General features: G+C 41.1%; 1 protein-coding gene across 8 annotated transcripts in view; it reads right to left on the bottom strand.

Annotated features, from left to right (window-relative positions):
* LOC105524159 (survival motor neuron protein) overlaps positions 1–10,462 on the bottom strand; it is a 41,372-nt gene that overhangs the window by 27,406 nt on the left and 3,504 nt on the right. For all 8 annotated transcript variants that reach the window (XR_001003707.1, XM_011959310.1, XM_011959306.1 and 5 more), the window contains exon 2: positions 1,107–1,178. Coding sequence is in view for 7 of the 8 variants with exons in the window: in XM_011959310.1 (XP_011814700.1) it covers positions 1,107–1,178 (72 nt within the window). In the remaining variant the exon portion in view is untranslated. The remainder of the gene's footprint in view (positions 1–1,106; positions 1,179–10,462) is intronic.

The raw sequence follows: 10,462 nt of genomic DNA, 5'->3' as shown, positions 1-10,462 counted from the left end.
TAGACCTAAGTGTCTAAAAAAAAAAAAAAAAAAATCTAGAAATTAGTTACAAAGGTGACATAGAGGTCTGATCCTTAGCTCACGTTACAAGAGTAACTATGAGAAAGACATCAACTCTGTATGCTTGGTACTCTTTATATACTGTATGAGTATATGCTCTGTTCAAGGTAGCCTGGACTATTGATGACCCTTATTTAGTGCTCAGTAAGACTAAATATCTCAAGAGAGTGAAGAAGGTGATGATGCTGGCCAACTGTATAAGTGTCTTGAGACACAGAACCATACTACACTTCCTAAAAGAACTGTATATTCCTACCCAATAGGAACACTTGACTTGATACCCAACTTAACAGGATTTGGGATGATTAGATTAATTTAATATATGCAAAGCACATAGAGTACTGTCAGCATGCTACAAGCATTAATTGCCATACTAATGCTATTTATCTTCATCATTATTTTATTAAATGCTTGTTAAATGTTTAAAATTATAATCCAGGTTGTCCCTTTCCTATTAATCTCAATTAGAGGAATTCTATAGTTTGATACAATGTAAAAATACTAAAAGGAATACACTTTTTGTTTGTTTTCTGTGATGCAGTCTCACTCTGTCGCCCAGGCTGGAGTGCAGTGGTGCGATCTTGGCTCACTGCAACCTCTGCCGCCCAGGTTCAAGCGATTCTCCTGCCTCAGTGTCCCAAGCAGCTGGGATTACAGGCACGTGCCACCACGCTTAGCTAATTTTTGTATTTTTATTAAAGATGGGGTTTCACCATGTTGGCCAGGCTGGTCTTGAACTCCTGACCTCAGGTGATCCACCCGCCTCGGCTTCTCAAAGTGCTGAGATTACAGGAGTGAGCCACCATACCCAGGTAGGAATAAATATTTTAAATTTTATTTAAATTGCCTTCATAAAAAGGATGCCATATATAAGCTATCAACTTCTAAAGGAAGATATCACCTGATTTAACTAACTCATATTACCATTTAATCTTCAAAATGAAAACTGAGTAACATGTACTTTAACACTTTACTGTATGTTATCAATTCCCTTCCAAATGAATAACAAGAGAAAATAAGAAAACGACTAAGTAAGCATTTCATACCTTAAATGAAGCCACAGCTTTATCATATGCTTTTATCAATGCTGTATCATCCCAAATGTCAGAATCATCGCTCTGGAAAGGGTAAGAAATAAAAACAACTCATGTTCAGATAGGTTTAATCAGAAAATGTATGTTAGTACCAACAGTCATCTTAATCTAAACATAAGCAAATTAAACTGAAAATGAGTATTTAAAATCCTAAATAAAGCCACAGGAAACTTACCTGCTTAGAGGTTATGTGACTTTACTTCAAAAGCTGGACATAGGTAAATATTCTAAGAATGAATGCCATAAAGTGAATGCCCCTACAATTTAATTCCTATCCACAGACCATGAGTAGATTTGTTCAAGGTCAGCTACACTTATTTCAATTAAGATCAGAAAAAACTTGACTTCCTCTAGACTATGGGAAAGCTGTTCTGACTTCAGAACCTATGATCCAAAGAATATTTTTTCTTTTGAAATTATAATGCTTCCAGATTATAAGGACACAAAATTGTTAATAGTGACTAACCAATTTTCATTTTATTTTTATTATTATTTTTTACTTCCATTTCCCTTTCCTGCTTTCCTGGTACCAGTTTTCTTTCTTTCTTTTCCTTTATTTTGTTTCTTTCTTCTCTCCCTCCCTCCTTCCTTTCTTCACTTCTCTCTCTCTTTCTCCGCCTTTTTTCTACCCTCAAATTCCTGTGTTCAAACGACCCTCCACCTCAGCCCACTGAGTAGCTGGGAATATAGGTGCATGCCACCATGCCTGGCTAGTTTTTAAAATTTTTTGTAGAGATGGGGTCTCGCCATCTTAGCCAAGCTGGTCTCGAACTCCTAGGCTCAAGTCATTCTCCAGCCTCACTCGGCTTCCCAAGTGTGGGAATTACACGCATGAGCCACCGCACCTAGAACTATTTTTGTCCAGACATGGTGGCTCATGCCTGTAATCCCAGCTAATTGGGAGGCTGAGGCAGGAGAATTACATGAGCCCAGTTGTTGGAGGTTACAGTAAGCAATGATTTTCCCATTGCTCTCTAGCCTGGGTGACAGAGCAAGACCCTGGCTAACAACAACGACGACGACAAAATAATAATAATAAATACTTTTTTAGCACTACTAGCACTGTGCAAGTCACTGAGAGATATATAGAAACATGTTACTGTTTAGTTATGATCTAACTGGGGATTTAAGACTATCACACAAGACAAAACAAAAAACAATATAAAACAAATCTGAACAAACATCAAAATGTGAAATACAAACAGTATTTTAATTAAAAAGGAAAGAAACTAATGTATACTGAAAGATCATATGCAGGAAACCGACCTAAGAAATAAAAACCACTCACGCCTGTAATCCCAGCACTTTGGGTGGCCGAGGTAGGCGGATCACGAGGTCAGGAGTTCGAGATCAGCCTGGCCAACGTGGTGAAACCCTGTCTCTACTAAAAATACAAAAATTAGCTGGACATGGTAGCACATGCCTGTAATCCCAGGTACTCGGGAGGCTGAGGCAGGAGAATCACTTGAACCTGGGAGGCGGAGGTTGCAGTGAGCCAAGATTGCGCCACTGCTCTCCAGCCTGAGAGACATACCGAGACTCTGTCTCAAAAAACAAACAGAACACAACAAAACAAAAAAATCCAACAGGATTTAGGCTGGGCACAGTGGCTTGTAATTCCAGCATTTTGGGAGGCCAAGGTAGGTGAATTGCTTGAGTTCAGGAGTTCGAGACCAGCCTAGGCAACAGGGTAAGAACCTTGTGTCTACTAAAAATACAAAAATTTTGGCCAGGTATGGTGACTCACGCCTGTAATTCCAGCACTTTGGGAGGTCGAGGCAGGCAGATCACGAGGTCAGGAGTTCGAGACTGGCATGGCCAACAAGGTGAAACCTCATCTCTACTAAAACTACAAAAATAAGCTGGCGTGGTGGCAGGCACCTGTAATCCCAGCTGCTCAGGAGGCTGAGGCAGGAGAACTGCCTGAACCCAGGCGGCAGAGATTGCAGTGAGCTGAGATTGTGCCACTGCACTCCAGCCTGGGCGACATAGTGAGACTTTGTCTCAAAAACAAACAAACAAAAAACAAATTTAGCTGGGCATGGTGGCACACGCCTGTAGTCCCAGCCACCTGCAGGGCTGAGGCGAGAGGGTCACTTGAGCCCAGGAAGTCAAGGATGCAGTGAGTGGAGACGGTGCCGCTGCACTCCAGCCTGGGTAACAAATTAAGACTTTGGAGGGGGGAAAAGAAAAAAACCAAAAAACCAATACGATTTGCACAGGTAGACAAAATTATTCCAAGTAAGAGCATGAACAAGGACAACAAAAAAGGCATGGAAGCAAAAATAAACACACTATAAGAATTTACTGGCCGGGTGCGGTGGCTCAAGCCTGTAATCCCAGCACTTTGGGAGGCCGAGATGGGCGGATCACGAGGTCAGGAGATCGAGACCATCCTGGCTAACACGGTGAAACCCCGTCTCTACTAAAAAATACAAAAAGAAAAAAAAAAACTAGCCGGGCGAGGTGGCGGGCGCCTGTAGTCCCAGCTACTCGGGAGGCTGAGGCAGGAGAATGGCGTAAACCCTGGAGGCGGAGCTTGCAGTGAGCTGAGATCCGGCCACTGCACTCCAGCCCGTGCGACAGAGCAAGACTCCGTCTCAAAAAAAAAAAAAAAAAAAGAATTTACTTATGTGAGGCCGGGCACAGTAGCTAATGTCTATAATCCCAGCACTTTGGGAAACTAAGGCGGGTGGATCATGAGGTCAGGAGATTGAGACCATCTTGGCCTGACTAACACGATGAAACCCTGTCTCTACTAAAAATACAAAAAATTAGCAGGGTGTGGTGGTGGGCATCTGTAGTCCCAGCTATTTGGGAGGCTGAGGCAGGAGAATGGTGTGAACCCAGGAGGCGGAGCTTAGAGTGAGCTGAGATCGTGCCACTGCACTCCAGCCTAGGCAACGGAGCAAGACTGTCTCAAAAAAAAAAAAAGAATTTACTTATGTGAGGTAACTAAAACAGTCAAATTTATAGAATTAGAAAGAATGATGATTACCATGGGCTAAGTGGAAGAAGAAATGGGGATTTGCTAATGGGTAGAGTTTCAGGTTGTAAGACGAAAAAGTTCCAAAGATTTATTGCACAACAACATGAACATACTTAATGTTACTGAACTATATACTTTAAAATGGCTAAAATGACAAATTTTTTTACTTCAATAAAAAATAAAACACACTGTTTGAGGGATCAGTGAGACAAGTCCAAATAGAATCCAATTCATACTATAAGGTAGAGTTGGATTTTGTATACTATATTTTGGATTTGGTACAGTATTAGCCAATGAATTCCAAAAAAGTTTGTTATAAAATTCACTGAGTTGTAATATTACTTTTTGTCATTTTCTTGTTTTTTTTTTTTTTTTTTTTTTTTTTTTTTTTTCTCTTGAGACAAGAGTCTCGCTCTGCCACCCAGGCTGGAGTGCAGTGGCACGATCCTCAGCTCACTGCAACCTCTGTCGCCCAGGTTCAAGTGATTCTCGTGCCTCAGTCTCTCAAGTAGCTGGGATTACAGGCTCCCACCATCAAGCTGGGCTAATTTCTGTATTTTTAGTAGACATGGGCTTTCATCATCTTGGCAAGACTGGTCTCAAACTCCTGACCTTAAGTGATCCTCCCACCTCAGCCTCCCAAAGTGCTGGGATTATTGCCATGAGCCACCGCACCCAGCCTTGTCATTTTCCTGTTAATCTCTATTATATAGAGATAAATGTGTTCCAATATAAAACTGTCAATCTTGCTGTACGATAAAAAGTACTTATAATTCCAACCTGGGCAATATGGGAAAACCCCATCTCTACAAAAAGTACAAAAATTAGCTGGGCGTGGTGGTTCATATCTGTAGTCCCAGCTATTCAGAAGGCTAAGGTGGGAGGACCGCTTGAACCGGGGAAGAGGAGATTGCAGTGAGTGGAGATCAGAGATCATGCCACTGCACTCCAGCCAGGGTGACAGAGTGAGACCCTGTCTTAAAAAAAAAAAAAAAAAAAAAAAGTGCTTAAAATCATTAAGTCACTTTGCAGATAAGAAAAGTAATCACAAAGAGGTTAACTGACTTGTTTAAGGTTACATTCCCACTTGGAAGGGAAGATGTTCCTTGGAGATGTGGTAAAAGGAATAAAAACAGGCTGGGGTCCAATGGCTCACACCTGTAATCTCTGTCTTGAAAAAAAAAGGAGTGGGGGGAGGTAGGCGGCTCATGACTGTAATCCCAGCACTTTGGGATGCAGAGGTGGGTGGATTACTTGAGGTCAGGAGTTCGAGACCAGCCTGCCAATGCGGCAAAACCCCATTTCTATTAAAAATACAAAACTTAGCCAGGCATGGTGGTGTGCACCTGTAGTCCCAGCTACTTGGGAGGCTGAGGCAGAAGAATTGCTGGAACCCGGGAGGCAGAGGTTGCAGTGAACCAAGATCACACCACTGCACTCCAGCTTGAGTGAGACACCACCGCAAAAAAAAAAAAAAAAAAAAAAAGGAAGCAAACAGTAGAAAATGAAGGGTGGTCCTGAAGAAATAAAGAAATCACAGAATCAGAGGACAGTGATATCAATAGAAGAGTGCAGTCTTAAAGCAAGATACACAGACAGACGGCAACTCAAACTCCTCATATCTCAACTGTTATTGCCAGACCAGGAAAGAAGTAATTTCAAAACGAACAGAAAACAAACTGACAGAAGAAAAAGTAATACTGATTACAAGGTACCCAAGGACAAATATATCTGACTGAAAACCTAAGGAGCACTAAAGCAAAGGCATGAAAAAGAACCAAAGGAATAAAAATAAATAAAAAGCAAAATGGTTGATAAGTTGGCAAACAGTATTTATTTAACATATGTACACATGGGGTCCCTGAAGAATAAAAACAAAACAATCTCCCTGGTGGTCTAGTGGTCAGGAATTTTAAAAAAAGGAAAAATTCCTAGGGATGGGAGGAAGAACCCCCTCCCATCCTCAGAGCCTCTAAGCAAAAAGACTAAGTTACAAAATAAAAAAAATCAGTTATCATTAGACTTTTTCATAGAAATTTATGGGGAAAAAGTATGAGCCAAGAATTTTACATGCAGCCTAGCTGTCCTTGAAGTAGCAAGACTAAGAAAAGTTTAAAATGTAGAATACTGTACTCACTAGCCTTTCCAGGGGAATCTACTGAAAATAAGGTTCATCCAACCAAGATTGACCAGGGAAACTTGGGTTTTAAAAATAACACAACTGGCCAGACGCAGTGGCTCACGCCTGTAATCCCAACACTTTGGGAGGCCGAAGTGGGTGGATCACCTGAGGTCAGGAGTTCGAGACCAGCCTGATGAACATGGAGAAACCCCATCTCTACTAAAAATACAAAATTAGCTGGGGGTGGTGGTGCATGCCTGTAATCCCAGCTACTCGGGAGGCTGAGGCAGGAGAACTGCTTTAATCTAGGAGGTGGAGGTTGTGATGAGCCAAGATCGTGCCATTGCACTCCAGCCTGGGCAACAAGAGTGAAACTCTGTCTCAGAAAAACAAAAAAACAAAAAAACAAAAAACCAGAATTGTTAGCATCAAATATATTTAATTGTGGATCTAAGAGAAAAGTAGTATATTAAATTGAAAAGCTGATTCTAAAATTTATATGGAAATACTAAGGACACAAATAAACCAAAGCTGGACAATTTACATTACCTAACTTTAAGACTGTAAACCAAAAGTATCAGAGACAGGTTTCAATCAATTTAGAAAGTTTATTTTGCCAAGGTTAAAGACGTACCTATGACACAGCCCTCGGGAGGTCCTGATGACATGTCCCCAAGGTGGTGGGGTACAGCTTTGTTTTATACATTTTAGGGAGACATGCAGCACCAATCAACATATGTAAGATGTATATGAGTTCTGTTGTGAAAGGCGGGACAACTCAAAGTGGGGGTAGGGAGGTTTCTACCTCATAGGAAGATTTAAAGATTTTCTAATTGGCCACTACTTGAAAGAGTTATTATCAACAGAAAGGAATGTTTGGGTTACCATAAGGGGTTGTGGAGACAAAGGTTTTATCATGCAGATGAAGCTACCAGGTAGCAGGCTTCAGAGAGGGTAGGTTGTAAATGTTTCTTATCAGACTTCAAGAATCTGTTCTATCAGTAATTCCAAAAGGGGAGGAGGGTGTGATGACACATGTTCAACTCCCCCTTCCATCATGGCTTGAACTAGTTTTTCAGGTTAATTTTGGAATGCCCTTGGCTGAGAGGATGGGTCCATTCAGTTGGTTGTGCAGGGGGGTCCCTATAATTTTATTTTTGGTTTACAAGACATACTCTGAAGCTATAGTCATTAAAAGTGTAGTACTGACATCAATATCGGCTAATAGCCAATGTAACAGAATTTAGAGTCAGAAATAGCCCTGTGATATTATGATTGATTTTAACTAAAGTTACAAATGTGGTTTAACAGAGAAAGCATAGTAGTTTCAAGAAATGATGGTAAAACTATTGGAAATCCTTATGCAAAAACAAACCAAATTTCCACCTACATTGAGCCATATATAAGAATTACCTCAAAATGGATTATAGACCTAAGTGTCTAAAAAAAAAAAAAAAAAAAATTAGCCAGGCATGGTGGTGCGTGCTTGTAATTTCAGCTGCTCAGAAGGCTGAGGCAAGAAGATTGTGCGCAGGAGGTGGAGGCTGCCGTAGGCTGTGTGATTGCACCACTGCACAACAGCCTAGGTGACACAGTGACACACTGTCTCCAAAAAAAAAAAACAACCCAAATGATTTGAACAGACACTTCACCAAAGAAGATATACGGATGGCAAATAAGCTCATGAAATGATCAACAGCAGCACTGGTCATTAGGAAACGCTAATTAAAATCACAAGACGCCACTACATCTATTATAATGCCTAAAATTAAAAAGACTGACCATACCAAGTGTTTGCAGGGACACTGAGCAAATGGAACTTTCATACATTGCTGGTAAAAATGCAAAACGGGGGAGCTGTTCTGAACCTATTCTAGTTGTGGGGGCTGTCCAACTTTTGAATTGTTCTTTGCTCAATTAAACTCTGTTATATTCAAAAGTAAAATGGTGCAACCACCACTTTGAAGAAGAGTTTGAAAGCTCCTTAAAGACTTAAAAATACATCTACCCTGTGACCTAAGTATTTACTCAAGAAAAATGAAAGCATATGTCTATATAAAGTCTTTTTAAAATTTTTTTATAAAAAAATTTTAATTTTTGATTTTAAAATAAAAAGACAGGGGCTTCACCATTTTTCACAGGCTGGTCTCAAACTCCTGGGCTCAAGTGATCTGCCAGCCTTGGCTGTACGAAGTTTTATACACTAATATTCACAGTGGCTCTACTTGTTAATAGTCCCAAACTGGAAAAAGCCCAAATGTTCACAACTAAGCGATGGATACAGTATAGCATATACATGCAATGGAACACTACTCAGCAATAAAATGGATGAAAATCAAAATAGCTATGCTAAGTAAAAGAAACATGACAAAAAAGGTACTTATCATTCCATGCTTATAAAATTCTTAAAAATGCAGGCTACTCTATGGTGACAGAAAGTAGATCAGTGGTTGTCTGGGGACAGGACAAGGAGGGATGCGAAGGATCACAAAACATCAATCCAACTGAGGCCACTAAGCTATAAGGAAATCCAAACCAGCCCACACATTGAAACCACATAAAGAAATCTTCATGAGACTACTTGAAAAATAGAGATAGCCCGCCAATCCCTAGTTGCTCAGTCCCCAGCTACTGAAGCTCTAGCAACTATGTAGGCACAACCACGAGACAGCTGCACGAAAACTGCCCAGCAAGGCCCTCACAAATTCCTGACCCACAGAAACGATGAGAAATAATAAAATGTTCTTTGTTGTTTCAAGCCACTAAGTTTTGGCAGATTCATTACACAGCAACGGCAGCCAGAACAGAACATCAGGACTGTCTTTATATCTGATTCTCAGTCACTTCCAGCAGCTGAGATTTCTCAAATTATTCCCAACACCCTGCCATCTTCTACCTTCTCCTACCACTTTCTGAAACTTCCACTGTGCTCCCTTAAGTAAATAACAAAATCCCACTCTTTAACCTCTGAATCATCCCTTCACTTCTCACTCTAAGTAAAATCCAACTCCCCGAGGATGTCTTTTCCTTCGCAGTCATCTCAAATGTTAGATGTTTCCTCTTTTCTCCTCCACACTCTTCATATCACGGTACCTAACAGAGATGTGGGAAAGAAATCTTCCCTGCTCCTTACTTGCACTTCCAGATTACTCTCCTCCATTCCCCTCTAAAAATTCCCAGCTTTGAAAATCCTGACAAAAAGTAGCCAGGCATGGTGGTCAGTGCCTGTAGTTCCAGCTACTTGAGAGGCTGAAGTGGGAGAATCACTTGAGCCTGGGAGGAGGTTGTAGTGAGCCGTGATCGCGCCACTGCACTCCCATCTGGGCAAGAGAAAGAGGCCCTGTCTCAGGGGGAAAAAAAAAAGAAGGAAAATCTTGTCACCAGACTCACAATCTATTATCACTTCCTACTGCAGTCATCTACAGCATCCTGAGTCACTCTTCCTCATTCCTTAATATTTACATTGCAGTTCTCTCTCCAACACTGCCATAATTTTTGGTGATTTAAATATCCATGTAAATGATCCCTTCAACTACCCTATATTTGCAGGGCTCTAAACTCCTCTCCACCACAATCTTGTACATCCCATGATGTGGTTTGGCTCTGTGTCCCCACCCAAATCTCATGCTGAATTGTGATCCCCAGTGTTGGAGGTGGGCATGATATGAGGCGACTGGATCATGGGGGTGATTTCCAATGATTTAGCACCATCCCCCTAGTGCTGTCTCTTGATAAGAGTTCTCACAAGATCTGGTTGTTTTAAGGTACGTAGCACTTCCCCCTTCTCTCTCTCTCCTGCTGGTCACACAAAGACTGTGCTTGCTTCCCCTTCACCTTCTGCCATGACTGTAAGTTTCCTTAGGCCTCCACAAGAGAAGCCTGTACAGGCTGCAGAACTGTGAGCTGACTAAACCCCTTATCTTTATAAATACCTGGTCTCAGGTATGTCTTTGTAGCAGTGTGAGAATGAACTGACACATCCCCAAATCTCAGCTACTCACTCGCTTCAACTGTATTTATTTATTATAACCCATAACCACAACCTCTCCATAAATGCAGTTTTAAGAATCCCACTCTCTTAACCATCACCTTCTAGGCTCTGCAACTTACTCCTACTAGCGGTTTAATGGGGACAATCATTCCACTTCACTAGGACTGGCAATACATTGATCCTCTCACTTTTTTTTTTTTTTTTTT

Source organism: Colobus angolensis, unplaced genomic scaffold, assembly GCF_000951035.1.
Source record: "Colobus angolensis palliatus isolate OR3802 unplaced genomic scaffold, Cang.pa_1.0 Scaffold49, whole genome shotgun sequence".
In the NCBI taxonomy this organism is placed as follows: domain Eukaryota; kingdom Metazoa; phylum Chordata; class Mammalia; order Primates; family Cercopithecidae; genus Colobus; species Colobus angolensis.
The sequence above is the reverse complement of the archived record's forward strand: the minus strand, read 5'-3'. Positions and strand labels throughout refer to the sequence as shown.